Source organism: Gorilla gorilla, chromosome 5, assembly GCF_029281585.2.
Source record: "Gorilla gorilla gorilla isolate KB3781 chromosome 5, NHGRI_mGorGor1-v2.1_pri, whole genome shotgun sequence".
Lineage (NCBI taxonomy): Eukaryota > Metazoa > Chordata > Mammalia > Primates > Hominidae > Gorilla > Gorilla gorilla.
The window spans coordinates 176,637,709-176,665,433 of NC_073229.2; the positions used below are offsets into that span (position 1 = coordinate 176,637,709).

Consider the following 27,725-nt stretch of genomic DNA (forward strand, 5'->3'; position numbering starts at 1 on the left):
GTGCACAAATGCTTCCCTTAAAATAAAAAGTCAGTAGAAAAATTGGAAATAATTACATATTCTATCCATGTTATCAATGGTCTCACATTTCAATGACCTATTATAGAAAAATTGCAGTAAGACATGTTTATATATCTATTTGTAATTTATATATATAATAGAATCACTACTGGAAAGTGAATACTATAAAATTGAGAATAGACAAAAAAGTCCTTAGGTAAATGTTATTATTGTTCACTTTTAGGAATATAAAATAATGTGCGTTTCAAAGATTATTATTACTTCTTGAAAGTAGAAAATTAATGCAATTACAGTTAAGAACATATCACCAAAGGCTCTTTAATTTCTTGCGATAGTATAATGAGTTCCTATGATTTGAATCTATTAAAATACTTGATAAATGTCACGGTCATAAATACAAAATTAGCCTTCAAAAACCAGCTGAATTCTTGTATAGCATGCTGATGAATGCTTAATATAGAGATGCAAGACACTTGTGTGCAGAGGAAACATTATTCATACAGCAATTTCATAGAAATCTCTGGATTTTTATTGATAACTGTTTATCATGTTTTGAGATAACATTTTAAAAATTGTATCTATAACATATTTCATATCATTTTATGTTTATAAAGCATTTACTTATAAATTATTCTTAGGGATAAAGTGAATAGAAAAAGCTGGAATGAGAGGTTCCATGATGAATACTACATTCAATAACTTTAATTGGCTTTATTTTATTTGTTTGAGAATAAAGTCAGACAATAGTATTCTGATTAATTCACTATTTAACCTTATATCTTCTTATTACAACCCAGTTGAGAAAAGAATAATTTACTAGAATTTAAATTTTGAATAATTTAACTAAACAAGCAATTCATTATTTGATCAAAAATGGAAAATTATACCTAATGTTCAAGATACTGCGTAAGAAACTGAAGAAATAATTATATTTGGCAAAGTTTAGAAAAGAGTCTGCATTTAGTATTGGTACAAATTTCAAGAAGCTAGTAGCAAAACAATTTTTCTAAGTGTCAAAGAAATGGGAAATAGTGCATGTGGTGCACAGGAAGACTTAAATATGCTTTTGCTAGAGAAGTTTACAAAATAATTAAAAATGAACAAGTGAGAAAAGCTTATTTCCAATTTATGTCTGGCCCACGAGGCAGGAAAGAGGGGAGAATGTTTTCAGAAAGAATGTTTTACAAATGCTGTAGACACTCATTAATGTATTTTTGAATTTGGCTATTAGGAAGACTGGATGATTAATTTTTAAAGAAAGATACCTATTTTGTATTTTAAATTTGTATTGGTCCATTTAATTTGGTCCTTTTTTTCTGAATATGGAGTAAATGCATTTAGCAATATGGATTATTTTATCTATTGAATCACTTTGGCAGAACTGCTAAATCTCCATTTTACTGTAAGCTATTTAGACACACCTGTCAGAAAAATGCAAAAGTAAATACAAATGCATGTTTAAAATAATAATAACAAGATTCATTTATTTCTTTCAAAATAAGGTTGAAACTTGGATCCCAAGTTCAACAAATAAGACATTTCAGTCAGGGGACTTTTAAAGTTGATGGTACTTCAAGAAAAGTAAGTGACATACTTATTTTTGGTATTTAACTTTAGTGTTAGTGACTGCATTTCTACTTTCACAAGATGAGTGTAAATATAATAAATATGAAGCTCATCAATTTCACTTGAATGAAACTATGCCAGATTATTCAAGATATTTAAAATTAACATTGAGGAGAGGTTTATCAAGACTATTTACATTAAAATATAATTATGAATAATAAAATGAATATTCACACTATGTTGCATTCACACAGTCCACAATTTCAAGAGCTGTTTTTTTTTTTTCTTTCATGTGAAAGATTGAAATATTAGCCTCTTTTTTCCATGGTGAAATGGAAGCACATGTTTTGGTCATTGTCAACAATTCTGAGAGCAAGGACTAAACCAATTACCTTTTGGTTTGCATTACAGCATGCAATCACTTACCAATGGCATGTGGCCTAAATTAATGACAGAAAGGATTTGTGAAGTATTTTCCAAGAATTCTTTAAGCACTCAGTGGCTGCATATCTGAGCTAGGATGTACATTCTCTTTCTCTAACATTTAAAAAAAGTATTCTTTCTTTTTTGCAGGATGGATAAGTCTGAATTGAGAATTATGACTAAGGAAAATATAATTACGGAAAATTTATGGCCCGAATGTTACTTTGGTTATTAGATGATGTAGAAGCTTGTAGCTTATTATAACACTTTATTTATTTTTCTTTTTATTTTTTTGAAATAGGGTCTCACTCTGTAGCTCAGGCTGAAGTGCAGCAGCAAGATCATAGCTCACTGCAGCCATGAACTCCAGGGCTCAAGCCATCCTCCTGCCTCAGCCTCCTGAGTGGTTGAAACTACAGGTGCACACCATGACACCAGGCTAAATTTTTAAAAGTTTTTGTAGAGACAGAGTCTCACTATATTTCCCGGGCTGGTCTCAAACTCCTGGCCTCAAGTGGCTCTTCAACCTAAGCCTCCCAAAGTGCTAGGATTACAGGTGTGTGTGAGCTGCTGCCCCCAGCCCTGTTTTGGGGGAGTGTGGGGGGTGTAAACCAAGGAAAGAATTGCACTTACAAAACTGACTTTGGTGATTTGTGATTTTATTTGAAAGTTTTCAGCCTCTTTGAAATAGCCTGTTCTATAATGAATGATTTTCCATAACACTCTAAAAGGATAAGAGAGGCTCTATGAGGTGTTAACATAGAATAAAAACAGTATATGTCAGTCTTTGTTCCCTAGAAAAATTCCTACCATTTTATTATTATTATTATTATTATTATCATCATCATCATTATCATTATTAAACATTGGGGAAAGACTAAGCCTTCTAGAAATTAAGTTATTCACAGACACATGGGTGCTCAGTAGCTAAACCATGACCAAACACATTTCTAGTGGCTGGTATCTGCACTTCACCGGTTCCCCACCACTACAACCATGCTGCCTCATATATAAATAATAGCAACTACGAGGCTTTCACAGTACACTTACAGGTATGTAAGTGTAAAATATTGTCAGGTATGGACCAATATTAAATCGAACTGATATTTATGTGAATTACATTCTTTAGATCACTAAGACGTAAGATACCATATCAATGATTTGGTCTTTTAAGTTAAAAATTGTTTTTACAATTTTTTTTAGATTGTGATATTCAGCACTTAAGCCCAAGGGCTTTTGATTTGGAAAGATATGGATTCAATTTCTGATTCCACAATTTACCACCTGGAGCGTGTGCCGCCAGGAGCAAGTGACTTGAGTCTATGGAGTCTCAGTGCTCCTGCACTGGCTCCTTGGTATCTAAAACAATGTGAAACCCCCAGCCTGTAGGGCCATCACTGAGATAAGAAATGATGCATGTAAAACACTTGGCATGTGGGAAATGCTCCATACTCCACGGTTATCAAAACTATTAAACAAAATTACCTTAAAACCCTTCACAGAAAAGAAACACGAGTGATAAGTAGGTATTCTTCAGTAGCAGATGAGAGTACTAGGAAATGTTAATTAAAGCATGCTACGTATGTAGGATAATCAGCAATTTTATGAATAGTTATGAAAGTTACAAGGCAGTTTGGAATTAGTAGCTGAGTGAGCTTGATGAAGTAGGCAGGGAGTACTAACGTGTGTATCATTAATAATTGTTTATTCACATATCATTTGAGAAAAAGAGAATTATTAACATCATTGTGTTGGAACATTAACCTGGTGGAATAGTCTTATTAGCTGTTTAAATCTGATTGGCTGTTCTGAAATATCCAGAACAAAGACTGTGTCTGGTATAAATAACTGCTGGGCTGAGAGGGTATCATTTGGCATGACTAAATCTGAAAATATACATGCATATTTGTATTTCATATTTGGAGAACTAATGTAATTGCTTGAAGCTTAAAATCAAGTTTTTCATAACTTTCCAAAACAACTAAAAATGAGTAAAGGAACATAACAGATTTTGCATTTTGGAACAAATGTTTCCTAGACAATTTTAGTAAATCTAGGGAAAGATTTTACTGTAAAGCAGTTAAATCATTTTTTTCTCAACTATATGTTGTTCACCCATCACAGAAAATGAAATTAAAATGTAGCAAAACAGATTATAGTTCTAAGATGCTTCAGTGAAAATATGGTTTCAATAAGTACTTCAAGCAGAACATGTTATAGAGTCACAGTGACTAATCAAGTTATAAATGGGTTTATATTTTAAAAGTTCATTGATTTATCATAGTATTTGTGTTTAAACATAAATGAAACAGTACAAGACTAAGATACTCTATTAACATTAATTTTATGAGCAAATTTGCATTGAAAATTAATTTGTAGGATGGCCATGTTTAATTAACTAAGAAATAACCTGTCTTTAGTATCTATAATACACTAATTACATGTAAGTGAAAACTGCTAGTTACAGAGCAAACAAATTCTTTCATCAATGCAGGTCTATGATTCTAGTAAACATAGAATTATCTATATTGATAGCCCAAAATGTGAGATAATCTTTAAAAATTAAGTTGGTACAGAGATTCATAGACAAAATGTTACTCTTCCAGGGTGCACACAAGAGGCAATGAAGCCCAGGGAATTACGGTAAAAAAAGACACAGTGGACACAATCTAAAAAAATAGATAGCTCCCATTTGGCCACTTGAGAATGGTTCTAAACTAGTCATAGTTGAATTTTAAAAGACATGAAGGTAATCTTTAAGTATTTTAATGCAGTTGAAATGGTGACCTCCAATAAAAAATGTGGGTATGCAATACAAAAACTTTTTTAAAAAATCAATTAAGTCAGTCAGGATGGTCCCATATGATTAATGCAGCAAAGCATTAAACTAAACTGAACTAGGGGATTTTAAATAATCAAATTCCAAAGAAATAGGTTTAGATTTCAGATAATTCTGAAAAGCTCATAAACTTGTATCTAACCCATTTAACACACGCTATCTTTATGTTTAAATTCAAGAATTAAAATAACAACATCAAAGAAACTGAACTGTGTTGCTAAATCCACGGCTCATAGGAATTCTCTGTCAAAGCACCGGGGACTCACCACGTAGTTTTGTAGAAGCTGCTCCACTGACTCTCTCCTCCCGTACTTAATGATCCAAGACTTCAGCTTTGACTCTGCAAGAACCAGCAGTGAGAGCAGACGGTACTTTAATTCTAAAAATTCCATTTTCATTAGGTGTAGCTCTGATGTGGAGGAAACAAAATGAAACCTAGAAATAAAACAGGGAGAATTTATAGAATGTAACTAATAGTAACAGAACTGATGCTTACTTAACCTGTTACATGTCAGCCTTAAATAGAATGCAGCCACAAGCTCTTCTAACTCTGGCTGATCATTTTCTGGAAATCCGATTCCTTTTCTAGCTCTGGATTTAAAAGCAAAACATGAATGATTGAAGTCTTCGATTTAATTCTTTCCCCTGCCAACACATCTCTCGTCTGTTTCTTTTATAAGCTGTTTTTGCAATATTACATAATGTTCCTTACAGTACTGAACAAAAATACAGCCTCTGAAGAAACCATTTCTGTGATTTCTAGGCTGTGGACAAATTCAGATTCACTCTTTTCAGTTAATAATACATTAGAATGGTGGCATTCTTAGCATGTCTTACGGGAGCCCGCTTTCTATTTACCAAAGGTAGGCACCTCTGTTAAAAAAAATCATGAAAAAATAAAAGAAATATAAAAAGCATCCACCTAGTGTTTTAAAAAGAGACTTCATTTAAATGCAGATATTCTCTTACCTCTCGGCCATGTCCTCTAATTGATCAGGTGGCACTGGAATCCCGTTAACAGACCTGGTCCGGTAGATTTCATGGAATGCTCTTTTGTGGGCATCTGTGTTTTGAAGCAGATCCTAAGATACAGTTTAAAAAAAAATAAAAAATGAAAAACATGTTTCACAGAGGGCTAAGAAGCATAATTTCCAGCCCGCACCGATGAGTCAATGTATTCAACAATTTGATCCCGCTGCCACATTCAGAGGCAGCTTGGTGCCTGTCAAAGGCTCTTACCTTGAATAGGAGCTGGGTGCTTGTACTTAAAACACTATGCTGGAACTGCATCTAATAATTATGCATCTTTTAAACACACATGACACTTGCACAGCAATGCATTCAGACGTTTTAAAGGCACATGATCCAAAGGAAAATGTAATTACTGCTATGAAATGATTTTAGTATTTTTTGCCTTTCTTGATTTTGGATGTGTTGGTTTTTGAAAGCTTAAAACTGAGCATGACAAACTGAAACCTTTAATGGCAAAAGAGATTAGGCTTTCTACTGTTATTTTATTTTGAATGCATGCAGACTATTATAAAGTGGTATTTGCTTGCCATCTAAAGTAAATCAATCATATTACAATATATTTTGAAATACCCTTTTGATTAGAAAATTTCAAACAAGTGCAGGGAATACCCCATAGGTAACACAGTGAGAAGATTAAATGTGATGTTAATAAATATTAATTATAGACTGTATAGAACTCCACAGGTTTGATTCATTTATTTAGGTTAATTTGAATCTTCTTTGATTTGTTTGCTGTGTTTTTCATCATTTACAAACTAATTTCTAAAAAGATGTACATGTATTTTACACTCCCTCACCAATTTCTCACATAGAAGCAAGGAAGAAGTTAGGTGAAAGGAGATTCATGCCTTAATTTCTAGAGCTTAGTTTGTGTCTTGATTGCAGAATAAATACAGTGCTTAAAAATGTGTCACTCATTGAAAAAGTAAGACATATTAGACCACCAAAATAATACATTAAAATTAATATTTTTATCTCATACTAACATTTAGCAAATTAGAGAAATTAGTAGCAAAACCAGCCTAAAATCAAGAGACACACTTGATGGTGGGACAAGTGAAGACTTTTCTATATAAATTAAAATGTTCAGGTTTGTATATGCTTGCCCACATATGACATTTTAACATGGTAGAAAAACCTTAGGGCCAAACTATTTCTATCCTGATATATTTTGCTACGATCACATTTTGACCTGCTTTGACTCTGAAGGTAAGTGCAGAGATACTCACAAGTCATGTGTGCCTCAAGGGAGGGTACTATGTGAAGCCAAGAACTCATCACAGGAGGGCAGAGAACAAACAGGTGTTCTTAGAGCAGCTATTGATGATGAGTATTCTAGCCATTCTCTACCTCCTTTACCACACACAGACACATTACTGTAGCTTATGATTGGGCTGAAACTTTCCCAAGTGACTGCAGAGCACACTTGGAGTTATCACCCCAGCTAGCTCTGATTTGTGACAGTTTTTAAATATCTACTATATCGAAAAAGTCTTTACAAGCTACCCAAACAAAAACATTTTCACACTTATGATAAAAGAACTTCTTAGGCCGGGTGTGGTGGCTCATGTCTGTAATCCCAGCACTTTGGGTGGCGGACGCTGGTGGATCACGAGGTCACGAGTTCGAGATCAGCCTGGCCAACATGGTGAAACCCCGTCTCTACTAAAGATACAAAAAATTAGCCAGGCATGGTGGCGTGCACCTGTAGTCCCAGCTACTTGGAAGGCTGAGGCAGGAGAATCGCTTGAACCCAGGAGGTGGAGGTTGCAGTGAGGGAAGATCACACCATTGCACTCCAGCCTGGGCAACAGGGTAAGACTCTGTCTCAAAAAAAAAAAGAACTTCAACAGTTGGCATGATGTCACTGATTCCTCTGAAAGGCCATCTCACTATAAAGCAGCTAGATGCTGGGCAAAATATATGATTTTAATTCACCTTGCTGGGTTCACAGGAAGTAAATGAAATATTTTAGGTCCCCCATTCTTAGTAAAACATGACCCAAAAACTAGATCACAGACCTGTAGGCAAAAAACAAATAGACAAATCCAGATTGTCCTGGGCAAATATCTACACCACTGCTGAGAGAGATTGAGTCTTAGAATGTGAACAGGATGAGGACACTGAAATGAGATCTCCTCCATTTAGTCAGAACCCTCAATGAGGGCTAACATGGCCAGGTTATTAGCAAATGCAAATACAGTAGGAGGAAAGCAGAGACCACGAACCACAGGAAACAAGCCACCATGAGAGAGAACCAGCAGAAACAACAAACTTATCATGCTAGAAAAATGTCAATAATTTAATATTTGACAACAATGTGTACGATAAAAAGGAGAGTGGTTTGGTTAAAGTATTCATAATTCCTTATATTGATTAAGAGGAGGTTAAGATATAGCTAACTTTCAATGTTGTTAAGTATCTAAGGTCAAATTTTGAGGGCAATCATACTGTACAACTAGAGCTTATAACTTTCATGCTAGTAGAAATAAAACCATGGAATAAGAAAAATGAGGAAGGAGACAAAAAGCAAAACCTCCTTAATCAACTTATAAATAGCAAGAAAGTAGAAAAGAAGAAAAAGTAGAACAGTTAGAAAGCAAAGACTCAGATGCTAGAAACAAATTCAAGTACATCAATAATAATAAATAAATGTGAATAAAATAGAAATTTACTAGTTAAAAGACAGAGATTACCAGATTGGACAAACAAACAAAACAGAACTATCTTCTTTTTACAAAAGATACACCTAATCATTAAGAACACGGATAGGTTAAAATTAATAAAATGGAACACATGTCAGGCAAATACTAAGAGAAATCTGATATAAATGCATTAATATCAGACAAAATGGATTTCAGAACAGAAGCATTGTAAGTACAGACACTCCTTGACTCATGATGGGGTTATGTCCCAATAAAACTCATTGTAAGTTGAAAATGTTGTAAGTCAAAAATGTATTTAATACACCTAAACCAACCAAACATTATAGCTTAGCTTCACCTACATTAAATGTGCTCAGAACACTCACATTAGCCTACAATTTGGCAAAATTATCTAACATAAAGCCAAATTTTATAATAAAATGTTGAATATCTCATATAAGAATATCATATCACATGTCATTGCTGAATGTATATTGCTTTTGCACCACTGTAAAGTCAAAAATTGTAAGTTGAATCACTATAAGTTGGAAACCATCTATAATTAATTGCATAAAGATTAAACTTTCAACTTACTAGAAGGTACATTATTCCTGAACTTGAGCATGCCCATTAAACTTCAAAATATATAAAGGAAAAACTGATAGAACTGTAAGGAGAACCTGAACTGTCAACATCACTGTGGGGTTTATCAACATGCCTCTCTAAATGAGATAGAGCAAAGGAAGCAAGTGTTATAGCAGCTTGTTGGGTAAAGAAGGGAAAGGGCTGCAGGAATGGTCTTTATAAGAACTTGTGGTGTTTTGATAATGGAAGCCAGCTAGGAATTTTGAGCAGATTGGTGAAATTATCTCAGCTGCATTTTAAGGATCACTGTGGCAATTCTTCTGAAAATACCCTATCCTCCATACGTTTGCTTCCCATGGCTTCTAAGACAACACTGTAGCTGGATTTCCTCCAACTTCACTGGTTGCTCCTTCTCAGACTTTTATTGGTTCTTCTACTCTTCAATCTCTTAATACTGGATTCCCTCCAGGATCAGTCCTTGGTCCCTTTCTCTTCTCTGTATATACTTCTTTATTTAATTTATCCAGTCTCAGAGCTTTAAACATCCCTCTAGATGCCAATGACTCCGAATTTTTATCTCCAAGCTGTACTTCTTCCCTGAGCTCTCTTACCTATTGCTTACTCCACATATCCTCTTGGATGAGAAAAAGACTCAACATGCCCCAAGCTGAATTCCTGATCTTTCCTCCCAAAGCCGCTTCATTGTCTCCTATTCTTAATTGATAGAAACTGTTTTTTCAGTTGCACAGCCCCCAAATCATAGTGTCATTTATGACTCTTCTTCTTTCACGGTATGTATCTAATGCTGAAAATTGTTCTGCCCTCAAAACGTATTCAGAATCTGTCCATTTCTCACCATCTCTACAGCTACTTCCCTTGTTCAAAGCACTCTAACTGGATGATGGAAATGGTACCCTGGCTTCTGGTCTCCATTCCTAACCCAGTCTATTCTCACATAGCAGCCATATCATGAAAATACTGTCATTCCTTTGGGGAAAAAAAAAATGGGGCTGGGTGCTGTGGCTTATGCGTGTAATTCCAGCACTTTAGGAGGGTGGGCAGATCACTTGCACCCAGGAGTTTGAGACCAGGCTGGGCAACATGGTGAAACCCTATCTCTCCAAAAAATACAAAAATTAGTCAGGTGTGGTGGCCCATGCCTGTAGTCCCACCTTCTCGGGAGGCTAAGGTGGAAGGATCACTGGATCCTGGGAGGCAGAGGCTGCAGTGAGCCATGACCACACCACTACACTCCCGCCTGGGCAACAGAGCCAGACCCTATCTAAAAAAAAAAAAAAAAGAAAGAAAAGAAAGAAAGAAAATGGATGAAAAAAGAAGGTTAGAACATTGTGGAGCAAATCAACAATGCCAAAGTGTGATTAACGAAAGTGAGGCAGTTCAAAGAAACAATATTGGGGAAATATACATAGGCACAGAAAACACCACAAAATATATAAAACAATATTTTGAACAATTTTATGCTAATAATTCTGAAGACTTAGTCAAATGCACACATTTTTAGAAAGTATGCATTATCAATATTGACCCAATTGCAATTTTGAGAGCCTGAATATGGGGAGACAACAGTGAAAAAAAAATCAATAACTCCCACTTTTATGGAGTTGACATTATAGTGCAGAAAATCAAGCAAAAGATAAGATAAATGATTAAAACTGGTAACAGTTGAGATGATGATAAATGCTAAAGAGAAACATCAAATGGGAAAGGGGAAGGGGAGTTTGGGGGAAGTTGTAATTTCAAAAGAGGTGGCCAGAAAAGGGTGGACGAAGAGGGGACCTTTTAGCAAAGGCCTTAAAGAGATGAAGAAGAACATAACGGGAATATCAGTAAGAGGATGTTTCAGACTCAGGGATGAGAACATTCCAGAAGGATGGCAAGGGTAAAGACCTCAAGGTAGGGAATATGCTTGCCTGTTTGATGTCATCTTTTCAATGAGGCTTCACTGACAACCCTATTTAAAATTGCAACAACACCTAATATCCCATGTCCTTTTACTTTCTAACCTAAATTTACTTATTTTTTATATTTATTACTTTTATCTGCCTCCTCTCACTAGAAGGTAAATTATCTAAGGGAAGGGATTTTTGTCTGTTTTGCTTACAGATGTATCACAAATGCCTAAAACACTGCTTTGCAACTGAGAAAGCTCAACAGATATTTGTTGAAAGAATAGGGAAGACCAGAAAGGTACAGCCAGGGGAGTAGGAAGGAAACTACAAGTGGCACAATCATAGCTTACCCACTGCAGCCTTTAATTCCTGGGCTCAAGCAATCCTCCTGCCTCAGCCTCCCGAGTAGCTGGGACTACAGGCATGCACCACTATGCCTAATTTTTTATTTTTATTTTTTGTAGAGACAGAGTCTCGCTTTGTTGGCCAGGTTGGTCTCAAACTTCTGGACTCATGTGCTCCTCCTGCCTTGGCTTCTCAACATGCTGGGATTATAAGTATGAGCCACCATGCCTTAAAGAAAGTCTTTCAAGGGTAAAGGGACAACTATGTGAAATGTTTGTGACAGGTGATGTAAGAAGACTGAGAACTGGCCATTGGATGAGGAATGAGGCAAAGCCTGGTAAACTTCACATGGTAGATGGCAAGATAAAAGCTTGATTGGAATGGATTTTAGAAAGAATGAGAGAAGAGAATTTAGAAAGAAGAAAGAGCCAATTCTCTCAAAGAGCTTTGCTGTAAAAGGAAGGAAGAAAATTGGACAGTAGCTGGGAGGGGAAGTGGGGCTAAGAAAAAGACTTTTAAAGATGAGATAATGGCAGCATATTTGTATGTGGATGAGTAAACTCCAACAAAGAAAGAAAGAGAAAAAAATAGAGAAGGGAGGAAGGACAGGAATTACCTTTTGGAGAGAGGGTGGGATCTAATGTACACATAGAGAGGTTGGCCTCGGCCCAGAGCACAGATGGTTCACCCATAGTAACAGAAGTGAAGAGCGCGTATGCGGGCACAGATGCAAGTAGGTGGGTTGATGTGGCCGTGGGAGCTGGTGGAAATTCTTTTCTGATTGCTTCTATTTTCTCAAAGAAAAAGGAAGTAATGTCATCAGCTAAGAGTGAGGATGGGGAGGAGGTGTGGAAGGTTTGAAGAGACAAGATATGAAATAGTTGTCCCAGAAATGAAGAGGGAATGGAGTCGGGAAATGCCTTCTGATTGCCAGGCACCATTAAGGGCCCACTTGGGTTAGTCATTGCGCCTGGGGGTGTGTTTTTCTCCAGCCACAGTCAGCTACGTGTGTGTGGGCATGAACTAGGCAAAGAGCTGGCTTTCACCGGCATTGTGTTTTTACCAGGACACTAAAACAAAGTGAAATACGGACAAGGCAAGCGAGGATGTGGACGAGTGGGGCTTTTACATTGCATTTAAGCAGAGCACAAAGGGAGATGGTAAAGAGAACAGGATACAGTGAAAAGGTGGTAGGGTAACAGATTATAGGGCACAGAGGAGATGAAGCCTTGTCTGACTGGAGAGGAAGGTACTTGACAAAGAGCTTGTGGAGGGGTCTCATTTACTGGTGATGAGCATTCTAGGCTATGACTGTGGAGTGAGTGGCTAGGGTTGGGTGTAGGACAGGATCCTGGGGGAAGAGGTCAAGAACCTGAGAGGTCATGATATTGGGAGGATCATCTCTAGGTTACTGAAGTTATTAAGAATTATGACATGTATTGTCATCCAGGAAATAAAATCTTCAAGAAAGGAAGGCAAGTGACCTAGGTAGGGTTGGTAACTGCAATAAGGATGTGTAGCAGGTGGCAGAGCCTAATGACTACTTTCATGATTCCTTATGACTGAAAGCCTTACTTTGCCAAATCAATACTAAGAATAATAAATTAGTCAGTATAATCACTCTACAAGTACGATAAGCAATAGCTTTGTGGTCACATTTTAAGCCTAGTGCTGAAGACAACCTGGCTCATCAGCTATGTGACCTTGGGCAAGTCACTTAACCTCTCTCTGCCTACACTTTCCTCATCAGCAAAAAAGGATAATAATACCTATCTCACATCCGTCATGTTAAGTGTTTGGTAAAAATCAGATACTTAGGACTGAAACATGGTTAAGTCCTCCATAATAGTTGGCTATGGTTATTGTTATTTTTCTAGATAACTGAACATTAGGGTAACTGGAAAATAGAAAAGATAATACAGGTACACTCTGTTTTGCAGAATAAATAAGTTCTTACATATATATACATATATATGTTAATTTTTCAGAAATAGTAAAACAAAACCACTGGCAGAACCATTCACGAAGTGAACTCTCGGAAACACACCTTCAAAAAAATGATCTGAATCCAACTTGCAAACGTTGCCTATGCATTAAGTGTTGAAATTGTGTTATTTTTTTTAAAAGGTGTGAAGAATGAAAAAAACCAAGCATTGTAATTTTGATAGCTTGTTCAAGTTTTCTTGACAAAAACCAGAATTACTTTTTAGACCAAGATAGGAAGACAATATTCCCAAACATTCTTGATCATACATCAATGATTCCTAAATTGTGATTTTCCCAATTTATTGCATCTCCAAGTGAGCCCAAGATACCAGCACAGAGGTGTTACATCAAATCGAGAGACTGAGTTGGTGCCATTGAGGAAACTTATAATTTTTAGTTGTTTTAATCAGTCAAACTTGGCCAGGCGTGGTGGCTCATGCCTGTAATCCCAGCACTTTGGGAGGCTGAGGCAGGCGGATCACTTGAGGTCAGGAGTTCAAGGCCAGCCTGGCCAACACGGTGAAACCACATATCTACTAAAAATACAAATATTAGCCAGGCATGGTGGTGGATGCCTGAAATCCCAGCTACACGGGAGGCTGAGGCAGGAGAATCGCTTGAACCTGGGAAGTAGAGGTTGCAATGAGCCAAGATCGCGCCATTGCATTCCAGTCTGAGAGTGACAAAGCGAGCCTCCATTTCAATAATAATAATAATTCAAGCTTTTCACCTTCAAAGCTTAGCTTATTATAGGCTCCTAATATATATTTTTCAATAAATGAGAATTGATTTTAAAATTGACAATTTAATTGTTTTATGAGCTACTTTAAGTACCCATGCCCAGGCCTAGTAAAAGTTCCTACCTCAATGAAAAGATCATTCTAATATTCACCTTTAACCTGGCCTGAGCCCCTATCTCTGCTTTTTACCTTTATCTCTTTATTACATTCCTTGGTTTTCTCTGTAGTCTAGTCCTTTCTGGGTTTTTGTTTGTTTGTTTGCCTCAGATAACCATTTTCTCCAACTCCTGCCCCTCTCTCTCTCCCCGATCCACTTCATTTCTGGTTTCTATGCTTTGTTCACTAGACTTTGGCAGAGAGATTGTTCTAGCTGTATTCTTGGGGGTTGGCACAGGGTGTCTCTCTCTCACTGTCTCTCGAGGGAGCTAGAAGGGCTCATGAAGGGCCTGAAATCATATAGCCATTGAAACACACAGATAGCATGTGCATTGGCCGACTTAGGACTCACTCCCCCGTAGGAGATACTACTGTCTATAGTGTGCCTTGAATTAATATTTCTACAAACTGTTATAATTAACTAGTAAATAGCAGTTACATTGTCAGGCATTTTCTCTGTGGTGGGACATTTAAGTCAAAGTTAAAGGTATTATACAAAGAACAATTGTGTAGATGCTTCTCAGACCTCTAGACTGGAGGCACCACAAACGCCCGGACCTCGTCTGGGCCCCTCACCTGTTGCCCTGGAGCTGAAAACCTGCACATAGTAGGAATATTTGCTACCATGCCTATTTGCTGAATTAACGTATTTAATTCTCAATAAATATACATTCTACATTTCATTTAAAATTCTAAATGGACTTCTTTAGTATCAAATATTTACATCAATTAAAATAGTTTCATATGTAGGTAACAGGTACACTAGAATCCTAATCCCCACCATTATGTAATATACTCATGTAAGAAACATGCACATGTACCCCCTGAATCTGCAATTTAAAAATAAATAAATAAACAAATGCCAGTTAAGGTAAAAAAATAGTTTCAATTAAGTTTTCCATGAAAAAAGTATTGTGTGTTATATATGCTTAGTTGCTAATTTGCTAAAGATGTTATTGTTTGTGTAATACTATTTTCACACTTCCCTCTATTTTTAATATACTGGGGTGGTTCAAAATTGACATGGCCCAGGAAACTGATTCAATCCCAGGAAAATTCTTGTGACTTGATCTCGTATGAGGCCTGAACTCTGGGTCCCTTATGGCATAGCTGCCCCCACTTTAGGGCACTAAGGCACAGATAAGCAGGCCCAGCTTTTATTTGTGAGTATCTGCACAGATGAAGAAGACCCCAAAGTCATGCTTGCATCTGAGAAGCCAAATGACAGAGAGTTCAGTGTGTGTGTTTGTCTGCGTTGGTGACTGGGGGAGGAGAGGAGCTAAGAGATAATCAGCAACTTTAAAAGTGTCTAAAGGCACTGAGTATCAGAAAAGGCCAAGAGGAAATGGAGGCAGGACCCTGAGTGATGGCCTCTGCAGATCATCAAATCTTGCCGTGGCCATCTGGTTTGATGAGTTTGTCTGAGGTTGAGTCTGTCAAGTTGAAATGGCCAAGATCGGCAATGGCATCACATCTCTGTGTCTCTGTATATCTAGCTCCAAAAGTAAAGCCCCAGAGAGGCATAAAATAATAAAAGGCAATAAAATCTGTTGTAAATTCGCTTTATGATCTTGTCTAGAATAAAGGACAGTGTATTTCCTTGGGGTAATTTTTTAAAAATATCAATAATTTGGCAGAAAATATACATGGGCTATACATTGCCCATGGGTAGTCAGGAGTAGAAATCTCTATTTTTCACATACGCAGGAATACCCCACCACATTACAGCAAATGAAGTATACAAATTCAATTGCATAAAATGCAAGATTGCATTAATGTGATGTTAATGAAAAACAGCATTTTTAGTTAGGCCTGTAATATCACAAAACACAAAAAGGAAATATATTGGAAATTATACCATATACAACTGATCATATATTAAGTTTAAAACATCCCAAATGACTAAGAGACCATCAAAGCCTAACCCCACCACTTCCTACAGCCTCCATTCCTTCTACCCCCACCCCACAGCACCAGGACAAAAGAACTTTTGCCTGCCTTCCTTTGAGAATGGAGGCAGAAATGAGGTCTGAAGCCAATGGCCGGCCACGTTATTATGTAAATGCATACCATCTATGCTTATCTTTTGAAAAATAATATGTAACAACAGAAATAACAAAGATAGCTGCAGATGAAAAAAATACCACACAGGTATGGAAAATATCTCAGGAAATCAACCCACTGGAACCGTCATTAACCAGTGTAAGAAAGAAATAATCAAATTAGAGAACTCTAAGAAGGTGTGACATCTCCGATCATGTAGAATTAATATTTGGGGCGTCCCCGTCAGAGCAGGTTGTAACCAGGCTACCTCTCCAGACCACGGTAGGGCTGTTATGCTGCAAGGTTTTCCAACCAGAATTTTTACCTTATGTTGCTCAAGTTTCCGTTGTATCGTGTTTGCTGTTTCCTCGTGGACCTGTTGAATGGTTATTTCCTCTCTCAGGGCCACCTCCGCTCTGTACAGCCAGGCACCTATGGTGCCCAGAGGTGCAGGAAGAGATTTATCAAGCTGTATATGCCAGTCAAAGAGCTAAAATTTAAAAAGCAGAAAAGTAAAATATCTTTAATACAGATGGCAATTTATAAAATTACACCCAAATAATAGTAAAGCATACATAAAGCTTTAAGTTAATGATTTCAGGCTAAGTTAATAAATATCAAACAAGCAAATGTCTGTGTTCTGAGTTTGACACTTTAGGGATGGGGAGAAAATTACAGTTAAAAGCAAATTTTGAAGAAACTGAAAATACATCTTAAACACGGAAGAATATTATCAGAAGTGTAAGCAATTTTCCTCTTACAGGAGTAGCATGAAGCACCCACTGATTTTCAGTGTAGCTTTTGCTGAAAGGGAAGGGATCAGGTTTGGTGACATGCTTGGAGGATGCAGCAGTTATACACCTGGCACATGTGTATCTTGGTCGTCGGAATGAGAATCCCATTAAAACCTCCCACGTGATCAGAACAAGTTCAGAAAAATGAGGATTATCTAAGCAGCTCTGGACAAAGATGGGTTTAAAGGATTCTTTCTATAATCCTATGATTGTCTACCCTTCTCTCCATCTCTTCCATTTTACCCAATTCTCAGACACATTTCCTAGCTTACTGGAAAGCCAGGTGGGATGAGTTGAGGTGCTTAGGAACTAGCCTATTCTTTAATGGAGTCACTAGAAAAAATGAGACTATCAAAAAGAAATTAGGCTGGGTGCAGTGGCTCACTCCAGTAATCCCAGAAATTTGGGAAGCCAAGATGGGTGAGATGCTTGAGCCCAGGAGTTTAAAACCACCCTGGGCAATATAGTGAGATCTCATCTCTACAAAAAAAAAAAAAAAATTAGCCAAGTATGGTGGTACATGCCTGTGGTCCCAGCTACTTGGGAGGCTGAGGTAGGATGATTGCTTGAGCCAAGGAGGTTGAAGCTGCAGTGAGCTTTGATTGTGCCACTGCACTTTAGCCTGGGTGACAGAGCAAGACACTATCTCAAAAACAAAATAAAATAAAATAAAGAATATATGGTAAGTTCAAGACAAATATTCTTATTAGTGATAGAAGTGTTCCAGGGGTTTGAAATCTTGGCCTTTAAGCACGAAGAATATGAATATGGAAGATACTGAGCAATTTTCCTTCAGATTCATGATCAGATAAAAAAAGATGCTTGAATTAAAGAATGCAAAATTGTATGTCAACACAGGAAGGTCATTAACTGTTGATGAAACATGATTTTGGAATACAAGAAGTTGCTGTGGCTCCGCTCTGGAGAATCTGCTACAAGACCAGAGAGTCACCTCTTCTAAACCACCCAGAAGGAAGTTGTGTAAAGTGTGAAGTGATCCAGATGGTCTCAGGATTTTAATCTATCATCTAGTTAATGGCTGATATCACATAGAGGGAAGCCAAGGCAAGAAAATAGCTGTTAAACCAAAGACTTCCATTAACTTACAGGAAAACTAGACAAGGAGGCAAAGATTCTCCCATAGTTAAGTCTTTCTAGCCTCAGACAGAGGCAGTAGAACCTGTTGTCATATCACTGTGTAGAAATAGATGATGAAAAATATTCTTTTCTAAATTTATTAAGCTCAGTACAACTAATTGTGGGAGAACTTACCCTGGAGGTCACTCTATCCCAAGATTGTTTTACCAATGCTTGGTCAAGTGACAATTTACCGTCTCTGTGTAATGGTTGTATTAAATGTTCAATCTGTTTCCTCTTCATTTCATATTGAACTCTGAAGTGCTTAAATGACTAAAAGAGGAAAAACAGCAACAGTATGGCAATGAGTCAAAAAAAAGCAAAAGCAAAGGAAAGCACATTTCCTAAATAACAATCTTTTCTATTTGGATAACACTCAATATATGTTGTTGATAATAATAATGTAGTTATGATAGTAATAGCAGCTGTCATTCATCAAGCCCTGACATAGCTTGACCCTGTGCTAAGTGCTTTCTTCATATTATCCTCTCTGGTTCTCTCCATCACCCTACACATGCATTATTATTCTGAAGCCCAGAAATGACTTATCAAGGACAAGTAGTAGAGGTAGGACTAAAGCCTAGGATTTCTCACTTCTAGTAAAGTAATTTATGTACCAGTATATGTTTGTCAGGAAATCATAGTAAACAGGAGTATAAATCTTAGCTAATAATCAAGATAGTTGCTTTACTTCAAGTACCAAACAATTTACAAATAGAAATTGCATATATCAAAATAATGCAGAATTAAAGCTGTCTAGATTTGTATTTAAGTAAGCCTGCATAAAGAGGTTTACTTTAGGGGACCATGTTTACATGATAATCCTTTGCTTTAATTTCATGGTATTAAAATATTAAGTATATCACAGTACAGTTGACATCAATGTATTATATGTAGACTTAACTATAAGCTTAATGCTAACATTAAAACAATTTTTAAAGTTTTATACTTTACATTAATTAAATTAACCCATCCTAAAATATGACTCCAAATCTAAACATAAAATGAAAATATAATTAAAGTGTGCAATTATGTTACAGGAGAATGGCCCCACAAAAGTTAGCAGATAACACAACTAAAAGAATTTCAAAATTATAAACAAACATGTAAATTCACTTGAAGAACACTGGGGGGAGATAGTGAACTAGAATTTTACCTACAAGGTTTTCTTCCATTTTCTCTAACTGAATGGAATTTTAAAAATACCAAAACATAGGCTGGGCACGGTGGCTCACACCTGTAACCCCAGCACTTTTGGAGATCGAGGCGGGCGGATCATGAGGTCAAGAGATTGAGACCATCCTGGCCAACATGTTGAAAACCCGTCTCCATTAAAAATACAAAAATTAGCTGAGCGTAGTGGCGCATGCCTGTAGTCCCAGCTACTCAGGAGGCTGAGGCAGGAGAATCGCTTGAACCTGGGAGGCAGAGGTTGCAGTGAGCTGAGATCACGATCATGCCACTACACTCCAGCTTGGCGACAGAATGACACTCTGTCTAAAAAAAAATTAAAAAAAAAACAAAAAATAAAAATAAATTAAAAAAAAAACAAAACATAAAATCAACTTTTAAATTTTATTCCACAGGATTCTGAGTGAAAAAACTGGAAAATGCAGCATTTGCTACACATTGAAAGAGATTTAAAATGCTGATTACAGAATGTAAAGATGAAATGAAATTTTCCCTAAATTCAGATTTCAGATAGACTCTAAACCCATTTTTAAGAGACTAGTGATCACCTTCGGGCTGAAAGGAGGATTTCTGTTTTCTGTTTTTCTAAGCCTTTGTTTCCCTCATGAACTAGCATCTGTATAACAGATAGCTTTATAACTTGGAATTTATTTTTTGATAATTGGTGCCAAACCTAAACCTCATCAGTGGACTAAATAAGTATATTCACTCTGTTCTTGCAATTCTTTTCTCCATTTACTGGCTTAATCATTTTTTAATGGATCTCAGCCCAGAAAATTTTATTTTGGGGAAAAAAGCTTACACTGAATTTCAAAGCAAAAGAGTACATGCATATTAACCACATATTTATTGCTTTGCTAAGTTTGACAAATATAATATTGATGCTATCATCCACCTAAATTCAGGCATATTTTAAAGATACGATTATATAAAATCACTAATGCCATAGATAAATCTTTTGTCTACCATGTTGAAGTTCTCACTTCATTTGAGCTTTTTCTGTAGCAGAAATGACTGAAATATGATGTCGAGTAGAATATATTACAGAATATCATTCAGAATATACTATATTTAATTTTGCCACTAAAAGGGACTGATGTTTTACATTGGGAAAAATGATAATGCTGGATCAAATAAATCACAATTTTTATTAATTTTTATTTTTTCTTCAACTTTTAAGTTCTAGGGTACATGTACAGGAAGATTTGTTACACAGGTAATCATGTGCCATGGTGGTTTGCTGCACAGATCAACGCATCGTCTAGGTACTAAGCCCAGCATCCATTAGCTATTCTTCCTGATGCTCTCCTTCTCCCACTCCCCCACAGGCCCCAGTGTGTGTTGTTCCTTCATGTGTCCATGTGTTCTCACTGTTCAGCTCCCACTTATAAGTGAGAACATGCAGGGTTTGGTTTTCTGTTCCTGCATTAGTTTGCTGAGGATAATGACTTCCAGTTCCATCCATGTCCCTGCAAAGGGCATGATCTTGTTCCTTTATATGGCAGCCTAGTATTCCATGGCATATATGTACCACATTTTATTTCTCCACTCTACATTGATGGGCATTTGGGTTGATTCTGTGTCTTTGCTATTGAAATCACACTTTTTAAATGGGAATGAACTGTGTTTTGTGTCTTGGAAGTGAAAATCGGAAGCAGAAGTCCAATTAATGACACTGTAGTCAGACTGGAGAAAAACATTAACTCTGAGCTCAACTCGAATGCAATGGTGTTGGACTAGGCAGGTTGCAGTCGAAACTGATCCCTTTAATGGACCCTCCAATACTCATGTTGCAATCCTTTGTTAAATTCAGTTTATTTTATAGTAATTTTCAGTTTGACTCAACTCTTTGTTCTTGGTAGATTTTTGGGTTAGGTGAGATCTATAAGATCATGAGTTCTGGCCGGGCATGGTGGCTCACGCCTGTAATCCCAGCACTTTGGGAGGCCGAGGCAGGTGGATCCCAAGGTCAGGAGATTGAGACCATCCTGGCTAACATGGTGAAACCCCGTTTCTACTAAAAATACAAAAAATTAGCTAGGTGTGGTGGTGGGCGCCTGTAGTCCCAGCTACTCGGGAGGCTGAGGCAGGAGAATGGTGTGAACCCAGGAGGCGGAGCTTGCAGTGAGCCAAGATCACGCCATTGCACTCTAGCCTGGGAGACAGAGTGAGACTCCGTCTCAAAAAAAAAAAAAAAAAAAAAAAAAAAAACTCATGAGTTCTATAAACACAATGACTCTGCATTTGTTTTCCAAGTCATCTATAAGACTGAGTTATGGAAAAGTGATGAAGCCTCAGTGCTCCATATATAGTGTGGACACAATGCAACTTAAGACTATCTACATAAGTTAGAAATACAATTATTAAATTATATGCAAACTTAGGGTAATGAATGTTATGTCTTTAAAGATTTTTCTCATTAATGTAATTTGAAGCATTAAATGGAGATCAAATGAAATATATAAATATTAGTCAAAAATAGCTTTTGAAAAATTCAAAAATCTTCTCCATACATTACCTGATATTTATCCTGTAAATTTGATTCCACCATCTGTGCTCTTGTCAAATCTCTCTCAAATTGTTCTATCCAAACTTTCATTTCCTTAAAAATTAGTCTGTCTTCTCTCTGGAAATGAGGAGACATTACAATTTTATTAGTATCTGTGCATTTATTTAATTGCTGATTAATACTTGACTGATTCTAGAAGAGACTTAATATTTAGTAAGTCCCAACTGTCTCTGAAAAATTTCCTTTCTCCTCACCCCCACCTTTAGGACAGTAAGAAGCAAAAGTTAACTCGAGAAAAGTATCTTAGTTATCTTATTGAATAACAAAATTAACCAACTCCATTTTTTTTTTTTTTTGCCAAGTAACGCTAATTTAATAAAGAAAATGTGACCAGGAGGGAATTTCCTAAGTACACAAATAATAAGAGTAATAGCTGGAGTAGAAACACAGTCCTGTGGCTTGCTTCCTACCCAAAGCCATTGGTAACCCAGAAGACAGTTCTAGATGGGATTCATTTTGACTGAATTTGAGGAGTTACACCCAGAATACTATTGGGTGACTTGTCTATATTACTATTTAAACTGATATTAGGTATTACAATCTCCATGTGGACAGAAAACACAGTTATCTTGTTCAACACAGTATTCCTAGACCCTGGGAACATAATACCTATTAGAGATTTATCAAGTTATTTGGTGAATAAATGTATCCAGGTCACCACTCATCTCAAAAATGAAAAATAAAATTGGGATTTTCATACTTATTTTCACAAATAATGACAAGGGCCATTCTATCATAGCACTGATTTAGTGAAAATATCCTAACTTTTCATCAAGATGTCGTGTCTCATAAGAATGCCAAGTATTCATAATCATATGGTACATGATTTTTCGGCATTTACAAAATGCAACTCCAGCATCTCACTTGCTGCTGACAGTGCTGTGACACAGGTAAAATGACTGTCCCCCTTGGCAGGTGATGTTTCCGAATAGAAAGAATGCCATTTATGGAGGCAGGCTAAACTGGTTTCAAATTCTGGCTTTGCCATGCATTAGCTCTGTGAGCTTGGTGTGTCTTTTTTTTTTTTTTTTTCGTTAACCTCTCTACTGTTGTACTACAGGATGTACTAAAGGGTGTGTTAAATCATCACGGACGCTTTCAATGGTTTTGCTGAGAATTAGAGGTAATCTATGTAGCATGTCTAGTACAGAGGTTGTCATATTCTCATGATCCATGCCTTCTCTCACTTTCTTGTCTTGCAAAAGCAGTTGTCTTCTGCCTAAACACTTACCACATTTTCCCTTGGATAATGCCTTTTTCAGAACTCGGCTCAGGCACAACCTACTCTAGGAAGATTTTCTAACCCAGAAGTCTGAGTGAGGGCATCTGTTTCCTATGCCAGTGGTTCTCACACTTAGTACACACTAGAAATCATCTGAGGGGCTTATAAAAACACAAATTGCTGGGCACCACCCCTAGAGTTTCTGGCTGAGTGGATGTGGGGTAGAGCCAAAAATCCGTATGTCTAAGTTCCCAGGTGAATCTGATGCTGCTGGTGAAGGAATCATATATTGAGAACACTTCTCTATGATCCTGTGACAACCTCAGCGCTAATATTCACCCAAATGCATTATATAAAGTCAGCCCTCTGTTTTCTTAGATTCAATCAATAGCAGATTGAAAATATTCAGAAAATAATAAAAATAACAATACAGCAATAAAGATAATACAAACAAAATACAACACAGTATAACAGCTATTGAAATAGCATTTACATTGTGTTAGGTATTATACATAATCTACAGATTAAAGTATATGGGAAGATATGTGTAGGTTATATGCAAATACTACACTATTTTATATCAGGAACCTGAACATCATAAATTTTGCTATCTTGGGGGTCCTGGAACCAATCACTTGTGAATATCTAGGGACAACTACACAAAATCCTTGTCAGGCCTCTGAGCCCAAGTCTGCACGTATACATCCAGATGGCCTGAGGCAACTGAAGAACCACAAAATAAGTGAAAATGGCTGGTTCCTGCCTTAACCAATGACATTCCACCATTGTGGTTTGTTCCTGCCCCATCCTAACTGATCAATTGATCTTGTGAAATTCTTTCTCTGGACAATGAATCTCGGAAGCTCCCCATTCAGCACCTTGTAACCCCTGCCTCTGCCTGCAAGAGAAAAGCCCCCTTTGACAGTAATTTTCCACTACCCACCCAAATCCTATAAAACTGCCCCACCCCTATCTACCTTTGCTGACTCCTTTTTCGGACTCAGTCTGCCTGCACTTGGGTGATTAAAAAGCTTTATTGCTCGCACAAAGCCTGTTTGGTGGGCTCTTCACATGGACACGTTTGACACTCCTTATGTATCTTTTTAATCTCCATCATCTAACACAGTGTCTGGCACTCAGAATCACTCAATATATGATTGCAGAATAAGCAATAAGTTAGAAACTCAGTTAAAAGTAGAAAGAAATGGAACTGGAGCCCAAGACTACAAAACTTCAATTCTTCCCAGGATGTCTTTCCTGAATGAACAGGTGAATATAATTAAGGTACATGTTTTATTATCAGTTGATTCTCATGCCCAGAAAAGCATTGATACCACATTCTTATGAGCTCAGAGAGAAAACTTGTTCTTGGTGTGTCCCCAAGGTACCAGAGGTCAGTGTGGCCACCAGAAGTGACCCATCTAACAGTGAGCACAAGACTTCATTGTGAGCCTGAGGACAGGCTGCTCACCAACTTCTGCATTTAAAAAGCACTTGACTGCCCTGAAGAGGAGCTATTTGTTACACAAAGTCATCTGAGAGAAAAGGGTTATGTTCTTAAAATAACTTTATTAGAGCCTATTTAGTAAATGACTTTCTAATGGTTGGAAAGTGTCTAGCAGATTACAATAAGGTGAGAAGGATGTCGCTATTTATATACTCAACACTCTCCTTTCTAAGAGAAAAATGAAGTACAAAACAATATTTATAGCCCATTAGTCTGGGGCTTTTCTTCAACTGATAACTTTCACACACATTCAGAAGACGTGGCAACCTATTGCTTATATCTAAATTCCAAGCAGCTATACTGCCAGCATTCTCTCTACTTTTTCTTTCACTTTATTGTTTTTCTTTCTCTCCCATTCACTCATACACACACATACAAACAAACACACACATATAAGTCACATTTACATTTGTGTACCATGTTCACATATACATAAACTCATACTTTATGGAGCATGATATTTAAAAAATTTACTATCTGATATGAAATTAGTTGCTTCTGATTTTTCTATTCCAATGTTGATATAAATACAAATATCCTTAACCTGTGGCCTAGATGGAACATAAAGAAAAACGGAAAAGCTGAAATATGGGACATGCATTCAATAACTTGGATATGGACAGGAATTCATAACCATTCATTCTGCTAATATCTTTTGAGCACCCACTACATGTCATGAATTTTACTAAACCATGAGACCCAATACTGAGCAGAAGAGAGTGAGGAAACTCAGACTGACAAGCTGATCGAATACTTACCTTGTTCATTGATTCTCTGCTAACATTTTAAGATACAAAACTAAACCTTTATTTTGTTTTTATTTTCTGTGTCACATTTAAAGACACCATACGTAGTTACTGTAAGTCCTTTTTATTAGTGTTATTAAGTATTATAAAGAAGAAATTAATTGATAGATACCATTTTATAATGAAAGATTAATGGGCAAGTCCATGGGAGTAGCTTAGACTATCACTAACATTTGGTAACACATATGTATGTTATTTGTTCTGTTAGAAAGGAAACACAAATGATGTGATTAAAGTATTAAGAGAAATGTATACATAAATACAAAAACATGCAAGGGAATGACTAAAATGCTACAGAATGCAGGATGTTTGAAAGAGGTCATCAATGCAAGATTACTTAAATCTTACCTTAAAATTTTGTACAGAATTTGCAAAAGATGGGAAACCTGGAAGTATTTCCTAACAATATGAAAAGATAATATATAGAAATATAATATAAATCAGGGTCAAAAATTATTTAGAAAACAAGAATAAAATCAATGGAAAGGCATCTGCCTTTAGAGAAATAGGCAATCATTTCAAGGGTATATTTACTTTAAGACATTTTCATAGCTTTTGAAACTACAAAAATATTCAACTCCAATAAGGCAACATCATTTCCTAGAAATCACATTTTTAACTTGAAATAGTCATATGTAGCTATATATTTTGTAAACATATCTCGAAATAACATTAAATATTTTAGAAGGTAAACTATGTAAAGAAGAGTTATATGGACTCATATTACTTTCCCTATAAATATACACAGCACACATGTTTCTTTGTCCTCATAAGAATTAAGAATGTGTTGTGCTTCTTAGGGCAGTCAGGAATGTTTGTTGCAATGGAAGAACAGATGGGTGAAAAAATAAATGAAAGTTTAGAAGGTGAATGAGATAAGCCAATAGACCTATTTTATTTATTTATGACTGAGTGCTAATTATTCAAGAAATATCTTAAGGGGAAAAGTTTATCAGTTTTATTGGATGAGATTAAAAAAACCCACGGTGATGTCGATTTTCAGTAAGAAAATCATATTTAAAATGGTATCGATAAAATATTTAATTCAAATAAAATCACAAAGGGGATATATAAATCAAATACACACAAAAATGAAAGCCTGGTAGATATGTTCATGCCAAGAATTTTTTAAAAAATGAATTAAGAGAGTAAGAGCTGAGTGACAAATACTGAGTACTTTGAGGTGAGGGCTCAAAACTAACATGCATAGTTTACAAAATATTAAAGGTTCACTAGACAGAATCAGGTTACCATTAACTGTTAAATATAAGCCCTATGTCATAACAAAAAAATACATTTTTCAAAATATTCAGTTTTAGATGCTTATGTACTACATGACAAATGCCACTAAAAAAGGGCGAAGCTTCCAATACATTTTCCTCAAAATTAATTTTTGAGATAATAAGCCTGAATAAATCATATGCATCCTCTTTTTAGGAAAGGGATAGAGGGAATTTTTTTAACGACCAGAATTTATTTTCTGGATGATTAAAGTAACCTCTGAAAATAATAAAGCTTCTTTAGTAAAGTATATTAAAAAGCTTATATCAATAGATTGTGTGTTTCGAATCTCTAAGGATTTTTGCATTAAACTCCTGCTCATGAGCATTAACTAAAGCATCTCCTTTTGTTTTTTTAGATGCTTCCAGCCACAAAGTTTACTAATCTGGAGAGATGATTAATGTCAGAGACTCTAAAACAGTAAAACCTCAGACACCAAATTAGATATAAATCCATCTAGGTAATATAAGGACTTCACGTATAAAAACCAGATGGAAGTTTGGATGGATTTTCTCTGTGCTATATGAGGTAAGTCTAATGTGTTTTCTTATAGAGTTTCTTATTCACACAGCAATATTGTCAAAACCCAGCAAGCCCCAGATGACTCCAAAATATTTGCATCAATCCATGCCAGCATTTGCACATGGAGTCTTTGCTTTAGCCATTTGTGGTGCTTTTTAGAAACAATTACTTTACTAGTAATAACTATAGATAAGTCACTCTGGTGGCCAATGTTTGTGCCCCAATCCTGGCAAGGAACAAAAGAGGTTCCCTGAACTTATTGTTTTTAAGAAGCTAACATATTTCTATCAAATGCCAAATTAATTTCATTTAGAGACCTACGAAACAGCAGTTACCTCTATTTTGCTTATTCTTTTATGAAGTCACTGATTTCTAACTATTGGCGTGACGTCTACTTGTAAGCTT

The 27,725-nt window shown here is 36.3% G+C and overlaps 1 protein-coding gene across 22 annotated transcripts in view; it reads right to left on the reverse strand.

Annotated features, from left to right (window-relative positions):
* SYNE1 (spectrin repeat containing nuclear envelope protein 1) overlaps positions 1-27,725 on the reverse strand; it is a 522,579-nt gene that overhangs the window by 354,372 nt on the left and 140,482 nt on the right. For 17 of the 22 annotated variants that reach the window (XM_019029254.4, XM_055390870.2, XM_055390866.2 and 14 more), the window contains 6 exons: positions 25,866-25,916; positions 21,932-22,039; positions 18,358-18,495; positions 16,617-16,781; positions 5,819-5,931; positions 5,116-5,284 (listed from right to left, as the gene is read on the reverse strand). In XM_019029254.4, the coding sequence (XP_018884799.3) occupies positions 5,116-5,284; positions 5,819-5,931; positions 16,617-16,781; positions 18,358-18,495; positions 21,932-22,039; positions 25,866-25,916 (744 nt within the window). Of the gene's footprint in view, positions 1-5,115; positions 5,285-5,345; positions 5,500-5,818; positions 5,932-6,088; positions 6,166-16,616; positions 16,782-18,357; positions 18,496-21,931; positions 22,040-25,865; positions 25,917-27,725 lie in introns of those variants that run through there. The other 5 variants (XM_055390873.2, XM_055390871.2, XM_063707958.1 and 2 more) reach the window with 3 other exon arrangements.